A 21334-nucleotide genomic window follows, 5' to 3' on the forward strand; every position below is an offset into this window, starting at 1 on the left:
AAGAGAAAAGAGTAGAAGTAGAAACAGAGGCAGAGGGCTGGGGAAGAGGCTAAGAGGAAAGAAGACAGATCCCCAGGTGGACAGGTTATCCATCACCAGCAGTCTTCTTCAAAAACCAACTGTTTCCCCCCCCCCCTTGCTTGGTCAGTTCTTCATGGTTAGTTGCATGAGAATGGGACCCTGCTAATCTCTGCAAATATGAAGACACCTTTGGACCTCTGAAGTAGGCTGTGGATGCTCAGAAAGCATCAATCCATGGAGTTTTTACCATGTGGGTGGAGACACGGGTGGCAAGCCTCTGTGCTTTAAATACCTTCCTGTGAGAGCTTTATCCACCTCTATCTTCCTTACACCTCCCAGCACCTACCCGGCTCACATGGGTCTGTTTTCTGAAACTTGAGCATGATGTAATGATTTACTATGTACTTGTCCCCGGACCAAAGTAGGATGCTGGGTATATAAACAAGAGTAGAACATTCTCAGATTCTGAGATCATCATCCTACTGTGTTCAGACTGGGTCAGGTGCTGCTAAAATAAATAAATAAATAAGTGGAACTAATTCGAATATTCAACTCAGTGTAATCAGAGCCATTCAAAGGTTATGGTGGAGTCACACACACTAAAAGATCAGTATCATTCTTCCTTGTAGGGGGTTAACGTTTGGATCCTTAATAAGAAGTTAGTTTTGAGTTTATGTACAGCAGTTAGTTGGGGGGAGGGAAGGATACAGAGGGATGGTGTGACTGGATGAGATATCAGGGTGAGTAGCCATTAAAGGTATCAGATTGTGCACATTTCAGGATCAGGAGACCAAAAATTTCTGGCTCTTCTTCATTTCCCCTGCCTTACTGGTGTTATTGGTCGAATTCTTAACAGGAATTCAGAAGGAACTGGTGAGCTTTCCTGAATGAAATGCTTCCCTGGGCAAGAAGACTTATTAATCTTCCATTCCATGAATGGAAGATTTCTGCTCTACAAAAGAATGATTGAAAGATTTCTGACCCCAGGAAGGGTAGTCTGAATGCTATGATGAGTTTACACTCGTTTCATTCAACTTTTATTATAATTACTACACTACTAAATAGTCTATTAAATGACAAGTTACCTAGCCATCTTTTCATCTCTATAGGACTTGGTGATTAAAAAACCAGACCATTTGTATTCCAGTAGCTTGCAAAGGATTAGGGGAGACAGGCTACCAAACTACCAAGGGGAAGCTTAACATGTTAACTAGGGAGGTGAGAACACCCCGCGAGACCACCTGTATCCCCAAATTGAATAGCCAGATTACAAAGACGAGGCCTTGGGCCAGCTCCTGAGCTCTGTGTTTGAACTCTTGTCAACACCAAGTTTATTCATGTTCTCAAAGCCTAGCAGGTTTACTATTGTTAGCTCCTCTTGGGGCGTCTAGAACAAAGCCAGCAACACGTTTAAAGTGAATCTGGGCTCACAGACACAACCAAAAGTGTTCTTTTTGAAACACGGAATTTGAGATCATTTTAGCCTATGCTTAAAGGAAGTGTAAAATGGATGGGGGGTTGGATTTTGTTCCTTTTTAGAAGGAGAAATAATAAATAGGATGGTTTGTCTGTAGATTTGATCCTTTTAAGTAAGGACCCTAAAAAAAGTTGTTTTCTGGCCCGTTCTCTCCCATAATAAGCATTTCTGAGCCTACTGTGTGCCTAGTATTCTCAGGATGTCAGAAATGCGGTGGACACTTTGAAAAGCCTTTTCAAAGAGCTCTGTGCTTGGAATGTTGGGCATTCTCAGAGCCTCGGGTGGTAGACTCCTTGGGTAGCTTTCTTCCTTGAAAACTGTCGCCTTCTTCATGTGGACGTGAAAGCAAAAGCACTTCCTTTCAGACCAGTTGTTAACATCTCTGTCTTTGTGATTTCTTCCCCAATTACTAGAAAATCTACCCAGAAAGAACACCTTCGGAGAAACTGTTAGCTGTGAAGGAGTTTGAATCACGTAAGTCTTTCTGTGACCAGCCGGGCAGTTTCTTTAGTCACAAATTTAAGGTGGATTAGGCAAGGTGAAGAAAGGGAAAGGATCATTTATTCACTTAGAGGAGGGATGGTGTTATTTGGACTTGTATGCTATTTTGAAAAATACTTTCTTTGGTGGGGGTGTCAATCTGTTTCATGAAAAATACTTTTCTTTTTTCCCCCTCTTGAGTTGACAAGTTTATTAGGAAGTGATTTAGAGCTGGTAGGACCTCACAAGATGAATGACTGCACCCTGAGTCCTGTCTGCTGGCTCCCTTGCATGCTGAATATTTTTGGATCTTTGCTGAATTGCAGTCTTGGAAACAGCTGATGTCCTTACTGAAAGACATTAAATCAGGGGTGTCCAGTTGCTTGATCATGACACAGATCCCAAGGCCAAGGGGGAGGAGGGGGGGAGTTTGACCATACTGTGACTGGTTAGCAGTCACTACCTCTTCATTCCTGACCTCACTGCTAATGACCACATGACATTTCATGTCATGGGTACCCTCTGTTGGAGGAAGGGAGAAGAGAAAGAGTGTGCTGTTCATTTTCCAACATTTATTAGGTTAGCCAGGTGATAGGGAAAACATGTTCTGTGGGACTCCACATGCTGGATTTTTTTCCTCCCTGCTCCTCCGGGCCATTTATGAAAGAAACAGATGAAGTTGGCAATTGAGTGTTTTCTACGGGGCGAATAATGGATCTTTTATCCATAGATCTGGATAAGCTAGACAATGAGAAGAAAGATTTGATTCAGAGTGACATTGCTGCCCTTCATCAGTTCTACTCTAAGCACCTCGAATTCCCCAGCCACAGCAGCCTTATAGTGCTCTTCGCACAGGTAAGAATGCCAGTCAGTGTCAGATAAAGCTTTAGCCTTTCTCTCCCTCAGCCCCTCCGCTCAGCATGTCCTTAGGAAAAGACAAAGGATGACATCTACATGATCACAAACCTTGCTAGGTAACCTGAGCAGATGAAGGTCCTCTCTGGGCTAACCCTCCAAGAGAGCTAGAGAGGAGGGTATTTATTTTCCTCCCAGTTTTCATGGAAACAAAGGAGCTGCCAGTGTGCCCTGGTTCTCAGGCACCCATGTGTTCAATTCTTTGCAGCGAAACAACCAAATGAAGTTTTCAGTTGAATTTCACTTTTCCTCTCTGAAATCCTGCACCCTGGTAGAAGATGCCCTTCTCTGAGTTGCTCCTCCTAATAAGGCTGAGCCGATAACAGCAGAGAATTTGTAGGTGCTCTGAGGGAGAATCTCTGTCTGATGCCTGAAAAGGATAAGGGGAATCCCTGATGGGCCTTGGCCCTGAAGTCTTTCCTAATGGCTGCTCAGGAGTCCTAAAGAGCCCGGGTTTTTGAAAGTCAGGTATAAAAATTAATTAATTAATTAAAGGATCTTGTAAAAAAGAACCACTTGGAAGTGATTACTAATTGGCCTCTATAATGTGCCATGGGAAAGGTTAAGTTAGGGCACAGTTAGGACAAGGGGAAAGGATGCCAGTCAGGACTCAGTGGGGTGCACAGCCTTCCTCTTATTTCTGGGATTGTCCTTCTCAGCCCTACTTGACACCTTAGATCCCTTTCTCTCAACTACTCAAGCATGTTCCTCTCCAAGCATTTTCCATCTTGTTGAAGGACATCTCCAAGAGGGAAGGACTGGAATACTCATGTATGGGTGCGATTGCTGTGTTCTCATCAGTGCTAGAACATATGGTCTCTAGAGGTATTTAAAAGCCAGGGACTACTTACATTTTCTGTCATAAAATAGAAGGCAATGCACATCACCAGTGTACCCTCGGACCCTGTCCTTCCATTTCCTGTAGCCAATCCCAAGGAAATAATCAGAGACAACAGACAGGTTTCTATGTAAATTATCTATTATAGGGTTCTTTTAAACACCCAAAGGAAGGAAGGAAGGGAAGGGGTAAGAAAGAATTTGCTTAGATGAAATTTTGTCATTGGTGGATGGTGGTTACATAGCTTGTATATAACTTAGTTTCAATGATTGCTGGGATGGGGGATTTTACCGGTGGAAAACAGTGTGTGATAGGAAAGTTTATGTATATATATTAAAGATTCCAGCTGGGTGCCGGTGGCTCACGCTTGTAATCCTAGCTACTCAGGAGGCTGAGATCTGAGGATCGTGGTTCAAAGCCAGCCTGGGCAGGAAAGTCTGTGAGACTCTTATCTCCACTTAACCACCAGAAAACCAGAAGTGGTAGAGTGCTAGCCTTGAGCTGAAGAGCTGAGGGACAGCACCCAGGCCCAGAGTTCAAGCCCCACGACTGACAAAAAAAAAAGATTCCAGTTCACAGGTGGTTGTTTTCTGAATTGTGGAATATTTTTTCCCCTCCACTAGATACTTTCATGGATTTTTTTTTACAAAGGACTAACTTAAAAAAAATACTGCTGGGTGCCAGTAGTAGTTCACACCTATAATCCTAGCTAATGGGGAGGCTGAGATGTGGAAGATCTCAGTTCAAAGCCAGCTGAGCAGAAAAATCTACTAGACTTTATTTCAAAAAATAACCAGCAAAAAGCTTAGCTGGAAGCATAGTTCACATGGCAGAATGCCAGCCAACCTGAAAAACTGAGCAAGTGTGAAGCTGAGTTCAGATCTCAGTGCAATCACCCCTCCCAAGAAAAAACACAACTAAAACCAAACTAAGAAGAAGAAAAAGGTAAAGAATTTTTTCCTTTCTTCTGCTCACTTCAACCCTTAAGGGAACCACTGTTAACAGCTCATGAATTCTTTCATAGACTTTATGTTGATATACTTCAATTATGTGACTGTCCCATTTAGAAAATAACTACTGTTCTTTGTGACAGGAATAGTGGTTTGAAAATATGAATGTGAAAATAGAAGTGATGGAAAGCCTTCTGGACTTTCATTGTTCTGGATTTCCACCATGTTTTCTTGAGTATCCTGAGATGATGATTTAAGTGGTAGTAGAAATCTGAAGAATTGACTTAAGTACTTTAAGCATCTGGGCATGTGGATACATATGCATACACCAATAACCCTCCCCCCCACCACATATCATTCTTTTCATCTCTGAAGTGGCATTAAGAAGTGGCATTCTGTAACTCCAAAGAAAACTCAAGCCCAAGGGAAAAGTATGTCTTCCCCATGCCACCCAGCTTTGCATCTACCTCTGAGCCCTTTCCTCCATCTGGTCCAGAGGAGGCTGCCGGGGGCTGACCTGCAGTCCTGCAGCAGCTGGCAGCCATGGTGACTGCACTGTTCAACAGCATTGAGGTGTGTTTTAATCATCGGAACATATGCATGGCTGGGAAGTGTATTTTTGCTGTGCAGCTTACATCTAGTCTAAATGCTAATTATGAGAATAGCTTTAGCAAGGCATTTATGCCTGATTTGACTTAAAAAAAGAGGACAGTGGCCCATGCATCTTTCTTAACGTGTAAGTTCCCTTTTTTCCCCCCAGGGATGGCTCTGAAGAGAAGGAAAGCTGGCAGGAAAATTGCTATGCAATTTGGCTTAAACACCATTGCTGCCTCCCCAGAAGGAGCAGTAATGATACTTAGGAAGAAACACACTCCCTCTTCTGCAATAAGGGGAGGCAGAAAAGGTATTCAGGGACCAGTGGTCAGAGAACCATCAGGCCAGAAGGTCCTGGGGCTACAGCTTCCTCCTCCATGTTCTCCTCCCCCTTCTGCATGTACAACCTATCATAGCCCTTACTTCAATAGATACTCAGGATTCCCAAGCCTTTGCCAGTAATTTTATGTACGATTACCACATTAGAGACATAGTAAATCTATCTTAGAAGAAACACGGTGCAGTATGAAGCCAGGCTTCATTGTCAGAATGTCTAATCTCAATTCTGATCCTTCTCTGCCACTCGTACTTACATGGTCTCTCCTAGGCTTCATTTCCCCATCTGTAAAACAGGTTGTTATCATAATTCTACTGTGAAACTGGGTGTGGATGAAACTGCTCCCAGCACAGTTCCTAGCTGCAGTGGTGCTCAGCAATGCTCATTTCACAAATGTCTGTTCGCTGAGGGGGTGCAGTGCCATGTCTCACGGTGTGGGATGGAGGAAGGGAGGGAGGGAGGGAGGAAAAGTCATGCAGCCTTGCAGGATGAGCAGGGTCTTAGTCTTTAAGACTCTAGACTAGCCAAAATTTATTTCTCACCTCAGATTCGTCCTCTAGAACATGAAGAGTCTGAGTCTTGAGGAAACAATCTCAGAGGGCATAGATTTTGGCATGGTGGTTTTTTTATGCTCTGGTTTTAGTCTGTCAATAAATGTAAAAAAGAACAGGTTTACAGAATGTAGCCTGCTTTTCCTAAAAGTTAAACCTCTAGTAAGAGTTGCTCTGTGTGTGTGTGTGTGTGTGTGTGTACACATAATGGGGGGGTAGGAGAATAGTAGTACTCAGGACTTAGTGTTTACTATTAGTCAGGGGCTCTGCCACTTGAGTTATACCTCCAGCTGCCCTTGGTATTTTAATGAACAGTTTCTTTCAAAGATGAGAAAGTAGCCAATCATTCATTAGGCTGAGACATGAAAAGCAAAGCCTCAGTCCTTTGGCTTCAGGCCCTCAGACCCTTCTTAAGGGGAGAGGCAGCCATTAAATAGGTGAATGAGGGGTTTTGTGTTTACCCAGAGTAGGGGCATTGGATTAAGGGTTATTTTATTTAAAAGCAGGGGAATCAGCAATGGGCCCCAATCACACACAAAAAAGCCATAGCATTATCAGAATTAGACTCTTAAGCATCCTGGCCCCAAGTAGCCTGATAACCATGCCGGTATAGAAACCTCAGATTGGGGAGATGTGGGGGCGTGTAATGTTCCTGGCCTGTGGTGAACTGTTGGGTAGGTGGGCCACAGGAAAAGGGTCTTCAGCCCTTACAGTTGGCTTCTGTATTTACACCTAAGAATTCAAAATAAGTTTTGTTGGAACAAAAGATACAAGGGCCACACACAGCGTTTTAAAACTATGGAACTGAACCAGAACATCTTCCCTAGTTCATTGTGAAGAGACCAGTTCATGATCTCCATCCGGGGGGAAGCTTTAGCTGACCTTTTGTCCTCTTGCTTTTTCATTACAGGTTAACTGCAATGGCTTCACCATTGAAGATGAAGAACTTTCTCATTTAGGATCAGCGATATTTCCTGAGTAGGTTGAATTTGACTTGCATTTCTTTCCTTTGTACTTTTAACAGTAATTTGATCGCTCTCTGTTTTTTTTTTTAATTTTTACATAACCCACTGATCTGCATGTGGCAGGCATGAAACTCCAAGTAAATTAAGATAGCTTTTTAATCTGTCAGATTTCAAAATATTTCCCCTCCACTTAAGGATCCAAAGGCAGTAGTTAAGAGAACAGTTGCTGTTGAGTCCTGCTAGGCGGAGAACTGTTATTAAGGGGATATTTGATGGTATGCAGAAGAACAGATACTGACCTGCTGAGAGATGAGCTTTCTGTGTGTCGCTGCTTCTGGAAATCTTTGGGTTTCTTCTGCTCAAACCGAGACCTTAATTGCTAACCAAGAATACCCATGGGCTTGGTAGAGACTTGTATGGGCATCTTGTCAACTCTCCTTTTTGAATACTGCTGATTCAAAAAAACTATTTCGGTAGAAGAAGCTAATTGTTCTTTGAAATTTTCCTTCAAATAATTCACTACTTCAGCTTGGTCTCCCTTGAAACTGGGTTTTTGATTAGCCCATGGACAAATAAGAGATCTTCATAGTTCTTTCGTGGATTGCCAGGAGTGGCCTTGCCCTTCCTGTTAGAACGGGGAGGACTTACAGGATGATTTAGTTCCTCAGTCTGGAGCCTTTGCTTCACAGATGGAGCAGGGAAGCCCTCCTGCACCCCGAGGAAATCCACACTGGAGATGAATTCCATGAGCAGGAAGGGGGTTCACTGCAGTATGTAATCACTGCAGTGTGTACTGTACTGTAGGGGCCGTGGATGTCACACTTAGAAGCACAGGGGTCACGGCACAACTCTCATGCCTTCACCAGCATTCACACTTGTTCGCTGCAGCCATGCCCTTTCTCCTGCCGCATGTGTTTTGAGCTGCCAGGCTCCATGCATCCAGCCCCTCTGCGTCTCTTGAGCAGCCGCCACAGGCTTACTTGGACCACAGTAACTGAAAGCCATATTCTTTCCCCTGCGGCCAGTGTTGTCATCTTGCAATTTGAATTCCTGTAACAAAGACAGGTGCATTTGTGGGGAGATTCTTCTAGACTTTTGCCATGGGGAAAAGGAAAGCAGAAAAGGGAGGGCCTCCATTCCCAGTGAAGAAGGCTCAGCTCTACAACTTCAGTCCTGAAACAAACTCCAGTGTCTGTGCTCTTGGTATTGGAAAAGACATCCCAGGAGAGGTGGTGCTGGAGGCGTCATATTCTCCTGCAGGAGTCCAGGAAATGACAAATCCAGGAATAGGAGTGGTTTTAGACTCTGCCTTAGAGCATCCCACCCACTTTCTTACAGAGATTCCCCAGGAGTTTACGGAGAAAGGGAATACTTGATCCTTCTTGTAAAAGTTGATGCTAGAAATCTACATCTCCTGCAATATGCACTCTTGCCTTTTAGCTGATGTCCTGGGGCCTGGCCTGGCCCTCACTGGCAGGGAGCTGGGGTATGTGTGCAAGGAAGACGGTCTCTCTCCAAGGAGAAGAACACTCACCCAGGAACCTGCCTCCTGTTGGTCCCAGGCACAAGGCCCACCACACATTCACTCAGACCTCTAGCAAGCCGGAGGGAGTGGAAGCCACTGCGGGGCCTCACGACCCCCGGGCAGAACATCTTCATCCTTACCCATCTTTGCAATCCTTTTCCCTTTTTTTTTCATATCCTTAGGGCAAATGTGAAAAGCATTCTGGTCTCTCAAGGGTCAGGAGGGTGGCACTGGCTACCTGTACCCACAGGAGCCTGAGCCCCAGTTTCTGGGCAGTTTTAATTGGGGGAAAAATCCCCTTGGGCTGAAATCATACGGCATTGTGATTTCAAAGGCAGTATTTTCAGAGATCAAGCACTCTTTCCCTGTAGTTTAGAAATTTCTGTTCTCAGAACTTTGACCTTGATATAATCAGAAAGCTCAAAGCACCTCGCATAGGCGAATCTCTCTCTCTCTCTCTCTCCCTCCCCCTCTCCCTCTCCCCCATCCTCTCTCTCTCCCTCCCTCTTTCTCTCTCTCCCTCCCCCCCTCTCCCCCTCTCCCCTTCTCGTTGTCCCTGAAAAGCAGACAGTGAGCAGCAGGAGCAATAATGTCCCAATTTTCCAGATGAGGAAATTGAGGTGCAGAGAGACTCAAACAGGCTTCTCCAGGGCCCTCCAGGGATCATAAGCTCTCCCTCACTTAGCAGCTGGCATTTCTCCACATCTGAAGAAAGCACGAGGGAGGGATGAGCCACTTAGAGAGCCCGCTTGCAAGCCGCAAGCCATTTGTCTTGTAGCTTGTACAGTGGAGCGGCAGTAGCTGTAGGGGTTGGGATGTGAGTCCTGCATCTACCAGGAAGGAATATTTGTGGAGTTTGTTGTTTTCATTATGTGGTTTTGCTTTTAGCTTAGATATTGTTTTGAATTATGGATTTTGCTTTTTACTGTGATTAAACTGTTAGCTATTATAAATGCATGGCAAAACAACTTATCCGCGCAGTCTAAATGTCTTACAAAAGGCAGGCACTGGTGGCTCATGCCTGTAATCCTAGCTACCCAGGAGGTGAGATCTGAGGATCATGGTTTGAAGCCTGTCCAAGCAGAAAAGTCCTTGAGATTCTTACCTTCAATAAAACTACTCAGAAAAAGCCAGAAGTGGGGCTGTGGCTCAAGTGGTAGAGTGCTAGCCTTGAGCAAAAGAAGCTCAGGGACAGTGCCCAGGCCCAGATTTCAAGCCCCATGACCAGGAAGGGAAAAAAAAAAGTCTTAGGAAAATTCAGTTCCTCCAGCTCAGCTAGAAGTGAGGAACATCCATCCTGCAGGCGGTGTAAGAACCACAATGTCATTTGGTACATGGTACTACACACATGCATGCTTCTTGTATGTTGCTTGTTGGTTCCCTTCAGCCTTTCTGTCTAAATAAATCATTTTACCTGGTCCACAAATGCTGTTATAAATATCCACATGATCCTTGTCAAAGAAAAGCTTCCCCATCTCTGATGTCATTCAAAACAATGGGTCTTCTCTTCTGATCGACAGTGTGGCACTGATGAATCATAGCTGTTGCCCCAATGTCATTGTGACCTACAAGGGGACCCTGGCAGAAGTAAGGGCCGTGCAGGAAATCCACCCAGGAGAAGAGGTGAGTGTGCTACACCGTGAGCACAAGCGGTTGTAAAAGGTCATGCAGGTGGCTCATGCCTGTAATCCTAGCTACTCAGGAGGCTGAGATCTGAGGATTGTGGTTCAAAGCCAGCGGGGGTAGGAAAGTCCCTGAGACTTTCTCCACGCAACTACCAGAAAACCAGAAGTGGTGCTGTGGCTCAACATGGTAGAGAACTAGCCTTGAGCAAAGGAGCTCGGGGACAGTGCCTTGTTGGCCGAGTTCAAGCCCCTTGATCATCACCACCAACAACAAAAAGGTCATGTAGGCCAACCCATGCAGTGTCAGTCAGCAATGCCAGTGCATTTATGTGGGAATCCCAGGCTGGGGCTTCTGTTGAGTGCTGGCCATTTCCTTCTTTAGTCAAGAAGAAACAAGCAAGGGGTATGTTCAAGTGACATCATCGTGAGCCAAGATTTAAAGAGGTGCATAGAGAAAGGAGGCAGCCGAAATGACCAGATTGGAGATCTTGATTCTCTTTAGATTCTGCAAACCCTCGTTTTCAGACACGTGACTTTCAAATTCTCGCCTATCCCCACTGTCCCAGGAAAAGGTCCAAAGTATTGTCTGAAAAAGAATAAGCCACCCAGCAGTAGCTGAAGAGCCCTACGATCACAAGTGGTACTTGAATTTCACATCATACAACTTGCGTGTCTATACTTGCAGTTTACTTTTGAGGAAGGTACTGTAGGTGGTGGGATGTATGTCTTGATAGGGAAATAGAGGCAGCCACTGGGCAAAAGGCACCCCACCAGCCTCTTTCCTTAACGGAGGCGTGTAGAGATAGCCAGGCTTCCATTGCCTGCTTCCCTCTCCTCTTTCCTGTCCTGTGCATGGTGTATGACCTTTTTATAAGACTTCTCTTGGTGCGAAGCCTGCCTGGTGAATTGTTGTAGGGACACTGTGTTCTCAAGCAGATCCCTAACCAGTCCATAAAGGTAGGGACAGTAGTCTCATACTTTAGGTTCAATTTCATGTTACTTGCAATGCTGTTTTAAGGAACATATTTAGATACTTTGAATTTTAAAAGTAATTGAGCGTATGCTAAAGGATGAATGCTGGAAGGTATTAAATAGTCCACAGCTAAAGCAAAACCACTTTTCTTTTTGTAAATGCTTCATGATGAAGGTGTCCTATTTGAAACCAGGCTGTCTAGGTCTTGCAGTACCAGGATGCCTGCTTAGGAAAACAATTAGGCAGAATGGATGCATCAGGCCCCTGACTCCTGGACAGGTTTAGTTTGAGCTACGAACATGAGCCTGAAGTGGCCTTTGTCGCCATCTTCTGGAACTGCCTGCTTGTTGCATTGTGTCCATCAGTAATTTCAGAGAAATCCCCGTCTTGCCACATGCAAGACAGGGTCAGCTGCTGTTTCTGCAAGTTCTCACAGGCCTCCAATGTGGTGACCTTGGTTTGGGGAAGTCAGTACTTTGGAGGTGACTTGCCCTTCAAAGAGGAAGGAACCATCCCTCGGGGGGGGGGTCAGAATGAGCTGTGCCATATCTCGTCCTGCCCTGTGGGTTGGGGAGACCTTGACCGGGCTTTGGTTCCTGCCTGATGAGGCGAGAGGTCACTGGCATGCTAGATGGCTTTGTGAAATCTGTCTGTTCAGGCAGACACGTGTCTGCTTCTGCGAGCTGAGCAGCCAACGCTGTCCCTGTGGGGAGATGATGGATATCTGGGTGCTGGCCTCCCCATGTGCTCCAGACAAAAACTAACAATGGTAGAACCAATAAGACATTGTATATTCCCTGGCCACGTGATGGCCTCAGTTGTTTCTGTAACAGACTGAAGCTTTGCCTTCTTGGACCCCTAGGTGTTTACCAGCTATATCGACCTCCTGTACCCAACAGAAGACAGGAATGACCGGTTACGAGACTCCTACTTCTTTACGTGCGAGTGCCAGGAGTGCACCACCAAAGACAAGGTCAGTTCCCTGAGGGGCCACCGGTGTGGGCTGTACTTGGCTCCAGCATGCTGCTGCAGGTGAGCTCTCCTGGCTCACAGAGTATGTATTCTCCTACAGAAGGGGAATTTTGACCCTTCCAATCCTCCATACCAAGACAGCCAAAGAGAATCCTGTTAGACCAGTCTTTGCTCAGATCTGCTTCTTGATAGCTGGGGGATGTATTCCCCAAACACTATACAAATAAGAGAAGATTCTGCCAACTTCCTGTTTCTATAAAAAAAAAAAAAAGACTGCCCAAGCTGGGCATGATGATTCACGTCTGTAATCTCAGCTACTTGGGAGGTGAAGATGTGAGATCCCAAGTTTGAGACCGACCGGGGCAAAGTTAGCAAGAGCTTGTCGCAAAAATAAAACTTCTGCGGCTGAAGCTTGATTAGTCCTCATGTACTTGCCTAGCAAGTTCAAGGCTCTGGACTCAATCCCAAGTAAAAGAAAAGGAGGGAAGGAGGAGAAAGGGGAGGGAGAAGAAAGGGAAGGGAGAGAAGGACGGAAGAGAACTGTTCAGGGGGAGAGTCTCCGCTAGCATCACTCCCGTTCCGGCCTCGTCACCTGGCCTTAGGCGTGGGCAGCCCCTATCTCTGCCGAGGTTTGCTGCAGTGGCACCTCTCACCTGCGCCCCTTTCCTTCAGGACAAGGCCAAGGTGGAAGTGCGGAAACTCAGTGATCCCCCAAAGGCAGAAACCATCCGAGACATGGTCAGATACGCACGCAACGTCATCGAGGAATTCCGGAGGGCCAAGCACTACAAGTATATCCTTTCCGCCTCCACAGTCCAGAGATTTTTTTTCCTACCTGCCGAGGTGGCAGGAAGTTGGGAAGAGGGAGCAGGAGATAGATGGGGTGAAGCGTCGGTACAGTGAAGGAAAAGGGCTCTCCTGGGAAATGTGTGAAGAGGAGCACTCACCGTGTGGTTGGTGTCTTTCGTTCTTATTTCTCCTTGGTTGTCTGCTTGGGCTGGGTGCTTCTGTGGCAGAAGGCTGAAGAAGGATCCCTAGGAAGCCCTTGTTTATTGAGCATTTTTACTTCGGGCCAGGCATTGCTTGTGATTACTGCTTGTTAAGTACAAGTACCTCAAGTACCCTGGGTGGTCCTGAGTAGGGGCTGGTGCCGTCTAGCACACGAGGGAGTGCACCCGGGGGTGTCTTGCTCATGGGACACCGCCGATGAAGGCAGTAGCTGGGATTTTTTATCCAGAGCTGCTGGTGACAAGCATGTTTATTCTAACCACCACATTGCTTTTGGAAAGGGATTGGATTTGTCCCTCAGTAGAAAGAACGTATAACCAGTGAATGGAAATGATAATGACACATCATGTTTATTTGACAGCCTAAGAGAATTTCAAGGAAGAGAAAGGGAGGAAAGAGAGAAGGAAGGGGAAGAAGGAAAGAAAGGGAGAACTGTGAATTTTGCTGTGGTAGGCCCGGCTTCCTTCCCAGCCCAGCCCAGCCCAGCATCTAAGCCGGTCAGCCTGCATGGGTGAACATTTCAGTTTTATTAAAAGACTGAGAACTTGTGGTTCTAGTTAACAGTTTCATATCAGGACGAGCAGGTAGAGCAGGTGAGGGCTAGTTTGTGTCTGTAAGGAAATGGCAGTTCCCTTTCCTCTTCTATAACGTGGAGCTGGTGATGGTGCTCCTTGCGCCCCTCTTGGGACCTGCTACTCACTTCCTTGACACCACAGCACCCCCTAGCGAGCTGCTGGAGATCTGCGAGCTCAGCCAGGAGAAGATGAGCTCTGTGTTTGAGGACAGCAACGTGTACATGCTACACATGATGTACCAGGCCATGGGTGTCTGCTTATACATGCAGGACTGGGAAGGGGCCCTGAGATATGGACAGAAGATCATTAAGCCCTACAGGTGACTGCTGTGGCTGTTCTGGGCCTCCTGGTGTGGGGTGGGACAGGGGGTGGGGGGTGGGGATTGGCTACGTAGTCCTACTGTCCCATGTTGGAACTTGCCAGGAACAGCTGCTGCCCCTGGGCACTTGGTGTGGAGGTGTAAGAGCAGAGGCCACTCTATTGACCCAGGCCAGTTCCTTCCGCCACCCCAAGGGGGACAGCCCAGGATGGAGATTGAGTTCTGCAGAGCATTTCTGAGGCAAGCCCACCCAGGGCCTGTATCCACGCCCCTGAATTGCTGCCAGTATTAAAAGGGTTTGCTTCCTTTCCCATCCACTGCTTTTGGGTTAAATGGCACGTAAGAATCAGTAAGTGGTGGGCACAGAACCCTGCATTTCCATCACTGCTCACACCATCCTTCTCTTCTGCTCCCCAGATTGCATTGGGGGAAAACTCCAGAACCTGTGGGCCGGTGTGGTTATTCAAATCCTCTCTTCTGGGGTTTGAGTAAACCAAGATGGATTTTAGTTTGTAGTAATCGTGGCCAAAGGGAAAGGGTTTTTAGGCCTTAATGTAGGCCATGAAGAGGAATGGCTGCTGTCCTCCTTTGCCCCCGGCCTGGGGTGGGGACTATAGTTCTGATCCCTGGAGCTCTCCTAAAGGCCTGGACATTATACCTGCATAGCATCCGCCCCGCCAAATGAAATAAGATCTTGGGGAATTGGGCCTAGAAGTCCCTCTATAACATCAACATCCTGTGCCTTTTCTGATGGGTTTGAGAAGCTCACTTACTGTACGGTTCGTGTCAAGTTTGAGTTTCTGTGTTCATCTCTGCCTTCCTTTTACCCCCACTGTGTCCTGAATAGCCAGCAGGGGGAGCCCAAGGGGAAGCCAGCTCTGGGAAACATTTTGTTAAATTGGAGACAATCTCAGGCTTCCCTCAGAGGTCCAGGAAGGGGTTGGGAAGTACTCGCAGACTCATGCATACGTCCCTCTGTGAGATAGGGAGGAAGACACAGACAGTGTCTCACCCAGCCGTTCTTCTTCCAGCAGGGACTGACTGGGCGAAACCCTTCCTTAGTGAGCCAGATCTGGCCTTCTGGAGGCCGCTGGCCCCAGGGCTTCCTCTCTCCAGGAATTCAGCTAGACTTTCAGGATAGGCACAGTAGATCAGACTAGCTGTAACAGACATCTCTCTCCACACACACACATGCACATTCTCATAAGCTGGATCCCATTCCAAGAGAAATGGCTCTTTGCTAAGCAGACTCCATCAATCATGGCGGAGAAAGAAATCCTACAATATATACACAGCCCTTTGGCAGACAATAGAGAACATTCTAGAAGGTACAGCCTTCAGAGAGCTTACAATTTTGCTAAATCCCATTTGTATCATAGGTATGTATAATAGAAAGCTCTCTGTGTTTCCATTTTTCTGATGGAAGGAGAGAGGCTTCACTACTGCCCTCATAGAAGGGGCGTTTTCCTAATGCCTTCTTTTGAGTGTACCTGAAATAGAAAAATCTGGACTGGGACTATACATAAAACATTGCTATGGTTTTTATAAAATAGAATTTCTCTGGCAGTTTTGATGTCTCCTCCTCCTCCCCCCCCCCCCCCATGATAGAAACTACAAACACAAACTACAGACCGTGGGCGGGATGTCTGCTGGTAAGCCATCCTGACCCAGCCTCGCTCTGCCCAGGACCTGGCAGTGTTTGCAGACGCCTGGTTGCTTTGAAGAGCGCGGTCATGCGCCCTCACCTGCAGAGCAGGGGGGGGGGGTTTGCTGCTGACAAGGCCGCCTGCCCTCTTTCCTTCTTCTAGTAAGCACTATCCTGTGTACTCCCTCAACGTGGCCTCCATGTGGCTGAAGCTGGGCCGGCTGTACATGGGCCTGGAGAAGAAAGCTGCCGGAGAGAAAGCCTTGAAGAAGGTACGGCTGGGATTCCAGGCTGGGAGGCAAGGGCTTCCAGAGCCCTTAGCAAGCAACCTCATGCCCAGGGAGGCCTGGGCCTGAGGAGCAGAGGGTGACCATCTGGCCGTGGCATACAGGAGTGCATTCCACGAGGAGGGGTGGGAAAAGGCAGTGAGCCTGGGTCTGGGCTGGCCCGTCCCTTGGCCAGGGGGGAGGGTGATGACCCTCCAGTGCTGGCTCCTCTCCTCTCTCCTCCCCTGTTATTGCCATGGGAATGAGACAGCTGGCTGGGCCAGGAGACCATGATGGGGAGTTCTCCATTCATACCTGAGGATTTAGAATTACAATACCCAACCACCGTGGACTCAGACAGTTGGGTATATGGACTGTGGCTCAGTGTTAGGATGGCGTGTTGGCAGTTTCTATAGTGGATTTAATAATCATCACCATTTATCAAGGGCCTCTATAGGTCCGCACAGTTAGCACAATACTGAGATAGATTTCCTTGGTGAAGAAAGTAAGGCCCGAGTGGGTCAAGGAAGGGGTCTAGGGTATATATGGTGGTCCTGCCTTGGAACAGAGATCTTTCTGGATTGCAAGCCTCCACCCCCTCCCCTGTTTATGCTGGGACTCCGAACACCTGGCCAGGGCAGACCAGAACCCAGGCAGCACTCACCCTTGGTATTGGACAGCTGCTCCGTGGGTCAGGAGGTCGGGCCCAGACCCTGGCATCATACAGTAGCTTAGAAGTATCCTCCAGTACTGATTCTTGTTCTTTACCTAGAAGTCAGTCTATTGATTTGCTCCTGCAAGAGACTGTTTACAGATTTTAGAGCTTAAAGATGGCCTGAAGCCTAATCCTCCACATTCCCCAAAGTGTCATATTGAGTTATTCAGGAAAACAGGATAAGGCTCTATAGATCCCAAATTGAAGGGGCAGGACTTAGCCAGGACAGAAATGGGAGTTAAATATAGAAGTTCCTGTTTAAGCCATTGGGTTTGTCACCTACAATAACATGCTCATTGTCTTAGTGAGATGGAGAGAGAGATGTAGCCAGTTAGATCACAGCTAGAAAGCGTGGGCTGGTCTAGAAACATCTAGAATAGTAGGGAAAAGAATGCTACAAAGTTATTTTCTCTACATTGTGTCTAGTACTTGGATAGGTTTGTAGGAAACTGTCCTCAGCAGTGGAGACTGGATGGTAGCTGGTTATAGATAGTTTGTCTCCTTGTTTGTCAAAAGCCAGACTGAAGGTGAACAAGGCTCTAAAAGTCTGAGTGTGTTCTGTGCCGCAAAGCTGTGAGGTCTAGTTGTGATTCCATGGGGTCAAGATGGAGAGGGAGGGGCGGACTTGAAGGTTCATTGCCATTTGTCTCTCCTCCCTAGGCTCTTGCAATCATGGAAGTAGCTCACGGCAAAGATCATCCATACATTTCCGAGATCAAACAGGAAATCGAAAGCCACTGAAACTGCAATGTGCTGGCTTTCACCCTGAAACCGAGAGGACTGGAGGACTTCCCCTCCTGTACGTCCTCCAGCATTTCTACAGACTCCCCGCAATGAAATACTTCTGCACCTCAGCCTTGCACACTTTGAGGTTGATCTTAATCTTCAACCTTAACATTAAATTATTTTGAATGCTTCTATGTTATTTTTATAAGAGGTAATGGCATGGTTCTTATGTCTTATATGATTTGGGCAGATCAGGTTTTAAAATGCAATTATTTTTCCCTTCTTGCCTATTGTCATGACAAAACTGAACAAAGTTGAATGATGAGAGAATAAAAGAGATATAATATGTACTTGACGATTGCGTTTTCTTCTGTCTGTGGTGAGGATTTTTTTCTTTTTTAATTTTTGAGACCATCTCACTAGATAGCCAGGCTGGCCTCCTTCCAACTTTGGTCTTCTCAGGGGCTGGGATTACAAATATGTACCACCACACCTGGCTTTGTGGGGAGGATCTGTATGTGTTGGTGGCAGCCAGCTTTGAGTGGAAGTTATGCCTGGCCTGCATCATTCAGTGAGCCCCCTGGCTCTCAAGGGAGAGTGGAGGAAGAAAGCGAGAAGAGGGAAAGTACCAGAAGGAAAGAAAGGTCAGCGGTGGAGAACAGCCAAACAACCTGGCAGGAGGAAGTGTCGATGTGTCCATCTGCAGTCTTATCCTGGCTTTCAGTTCATCGCCCCCATCTGCTGGAAAGCCGACTTTCCATCTCTCATTCCATCGATTGTTCCGAGCCGTGCTCTCCTTTTTTGGAAAGACTCCAGAGTAAGCTTGAGGAGGGAAAAAAAAATTTCCTTACCAACCCAGTGTTGTGAGCAAACACTGATCTCTTTCCTCAGGGCCAGTAGAAATCCAGCTCTCTGCAGCCCAGAGCCGATAGCAGAACCTGGGGAAATGCGTTGGCAACCACTTGCTGGGCGGAGGACTCAGCACTGCTGAGTTCAGGGGTGTTTTTTAGTGAAGTGTCTCATACCCCCTTGGATAGTAAGTAAAGCCTGGTGAAGTTTATACTTCGATCGCCATAATCTGGTGCAATTTCCTCCCTGGTCACCCCTCCCTGCCTCCTACACATGGTAAAATTTAGGTGGCAGAATGCATTCTCTGGTCTAATACAGTCTTAATTAGCCATTTATTGAGCACTTACTGTATGCAAAACACTGTATACTTCTCCAGTGCACAGGAAAGCCTCAATCCTCAGTCGGGGAAGCGTGTTTTAAGAATGCAGATTGACGGTTCTGTGGCCAAGCCTCAGATGACCTTAACGCTACTTACTTATCTCTAGAGGTTTTACAAAACTGATGAAAGCAGTAACTCCTTCAGTGTAACCTAAGAATGCACACCTAAATGAAAGTCAGCCGTTCTCACCAGCACTTTGGTGGTGAAGCCACTGTGAACAGTTTTGTCAGGCAAGATTCTAGTTTTTTCCATACCTGTTCTACAAAAGCACCATACCCATGGAGGTGGTCTACTGTAATGTAGCAATGTGGACATGTTCACATTCAGATATTTTCCTTATTCCCTTTTAGGGGCATTATATACAGAGGTCATAGTTTGCTCACATGTCTCTTTATGGACATGTTTCTACCCAGGTCGGTGTTATTACAATACCACAGTGTACTTTTAAACATAATGCTGGTATGTGGTGGTGTAGGGGGTAGAGGGGGAGGTAAGATGCCTTAAAAAAAAAATTTCAGAACCAAACTGAATTTTAACCATTTTTAAAATAGTCTTATTTCCTTTATTTTCTTCATAGCACTGTATCATTAGATCTCTTTCCCATCAATCCATATATGTAAAATAATGTTTCTTGTGCATTTGTTAGCAAGGTTGAGTGCATTTACTTATATTTAGAAATGACTGTTTCCATGAATTCACAGCTGAGGTGTTACTGGGGTGAGGGGGTGGGGGTCTCATTGGCCACTACTCCCACTCCTTGGATACCATGTTGTGTCCTGTGTTCAACCCACTCCTCACACTACCCAGAGTTGGTGTCCAGCAGTGGGTTTGAGGGCTCTGTCCCACAAGACCTCCCTCGCTGCTTCAGCCAGTCACCATAACAGAACCCTGTTTCTGTCTGACCAGTGTTTCCATTGTCCATCTTCCCCTGTGATTCATCATTTAGTGGTTCTCAAAACTCCAGGAAGTAACTCGATTTAATACTAGCAGTTTCGAGGAAGAGGAGAGGCATGCAAGAGTCCTGAGCACAAGCGCTCTGGGCCACATAGAGTTGCATGTGTCACCTTCCCACCACACCTGTTGTTCTAACCCCATTGCTTGGGAATTCCAGAGGTTACTTACATAACGACGGATTCATCACTGGCAATTGGCAATTAAATCCATCTCCAGCTCCAGAAGTTGGGGTGGGGGGATGAAAGTTCTAAGCTTCTAATACAGGCTTGGCCTTTTAGCCAAGAGCTCCCATCCTACAGCTCTCTAGGGGTCTTGCCGAGAGTGGCTTCATTAGAACAAAAGACGTAGAGCAGCTGGTGGAGCTCAGTGGTGGTGTGCTTGCTTAGAACAAAAGGAGCTCCTCTACCACTTCTATGACTCAGGAGGTTCCAAGGGTTTTAAAAGCTGTGTCCCAGGGGACCAAAGACCAAGTATCTTTCCAGGATACCACAATGGCCATTGCCTGTTCCTGTTTTCCAGAATTTATTAGCTCAGTGTAGAGGGAGGGGTACGTGTGAGGTCTTTATTGAAAATGATTTCTACCCTTGTTTTCCTTTTCACAACACGTGCATAGGTAGGCCGGTTTTCACCAATGAACCAAACTTTTAAAATAAGACGTTGATCTATCTACAATTGTTAAATAAGGTTATCACATTGTTCTTTTTGGAACAACTTGTAATCACTTCTTCCTTGGGTTCACATCACTTATTGAATGACTCCTTTTTTCCTGCTGACTCAGAATGGCAACATTGGCATTCCCCTAAGACTTGGCTGGTTTTTGTCCTTCTTCATTCCATCCAGTATATATTCTGGTGTGGTGAAAATGCTCTTGATTATGATTGTACAGCAAATCATTTAGTATCTGCTTAGGGCTCAATCTTCTGTGTTCTGATTTTTTTTGACAAATCCCTCTTGCTCAACTTTTTTTGTTGTTGTTGTGGGGCTTGAACTCAGGACCTGGGCACTGTCCCTGAGCTTTTTTGCTCAAGAATAGCACTCTACCACTTTTAGCTACAGTGCCACTTCTGGTTTTCTGGTGGTAAATTGGAGATAGTGAAATAAGGAGATTGGGTCTAACAGGTGCCATCGTGGCCATGTGGTGGATGATAGGGTATTGAGTTTAACGTGCCATCTTGTCTTCATGGTAAAGGTAGGGAAATTCCACCCCCAGGTGTTGGGCATGCCTGAATTCCTAGAGGCAGGAGTGGGAACTTGGATGATAGGTTACTGAACCTGACAGTTCTGTGTCTTGAACTCTCGAAACTCTTGAGTTTTCTGTGACTCTGCCCCGATTCTGACCCTAATAGGCCCAGACAAGCTCTGGCGCCATTATGCCATGCCTGGTGCCCTTTGTCTTGTGTGTCGTGGCTCTCCTCCGGTCACCCCGGTGTCCTAGTTCAGTTCTCCACTGGAGTTGATCTGGTTTGTTGTTATCTTTTGCTCTTTCTTTCCCCTCCTGATCTCATGGCTGTTTTCTGACAGTGTTAAGTATATGCAGGTGTTTGTGACAAGAGTCCACCTGGGGCCACCGGCTCTCCAATACAGACTCCCAATTCAACCTCTCAAAAGGTGGCTTCTCTTTCTTGTGGCTGAATTCCAGTACAACACATACTCTTGCTCTAGACCGTGGCCCTTG

At 46.4% G+C, this 21334-nt stretch overlaps 1 protein-coding gene across 1 annotated transcript in view; it reads left to right on the forward strand.

The window, feature by feature from the left end:
- Smyd2 (SET and MYND domain containing 2) overlaps window positions 1-17818 on the forward strand; it is a 30610-nt gene extending 12792 nt beyond the window's left edge. The window contains exons 4-12 of the mRNA XM_013014985.1: window positions 1912-1972; window positions 2709-2833; window positions 7074-7141; window positions 10174-10276; window positions 12114-12224; window positions 12896-13016; window positions 13951-14125; window positions 15934-16042; window positions 17412-17818. Coding sequence (XP_012870439.1) covers window positions 1912-1972; window positions 2709-2833; window positions 7074-7141; window positions 10174-10276; window positions 12114-12224; window positions 12896-13016; window positions 13951-14125; window positions 15934-16042; window positions 17412-17492 — 954 coding nt within the window. The 3' untranslated portion in view covers window positions 17493-17818. The remainder of the gene's footprint in view (window positions 1-1911; window positions 1973-2708; window positions 2834-7073; window positions 7142-10173; window positions 10277-12113; window positions 12225-12895; window positions 13017-13950; window positions 14126-15933; window positions 16043-17411) is intronic.
- Window positions 17819-21334: the final 3516 nt, after the last annotated feature.

This window comes from Dipodomys ordii, unplaced genomic scaffold (genome assembly GCF_000151885.1).
Source record: "Dipodomys ordii isolate 6190 unplaced genomic scaffold, Dord_2.0 Scaffold26, whole genome shotgun sequence".
NCBI classification, from domain to species: Eukaryota; Metazoa; Chordata; class Mammalia; order Rodentia; family Heteromyidae; genus Dipodomys; species Dipodomys ordii.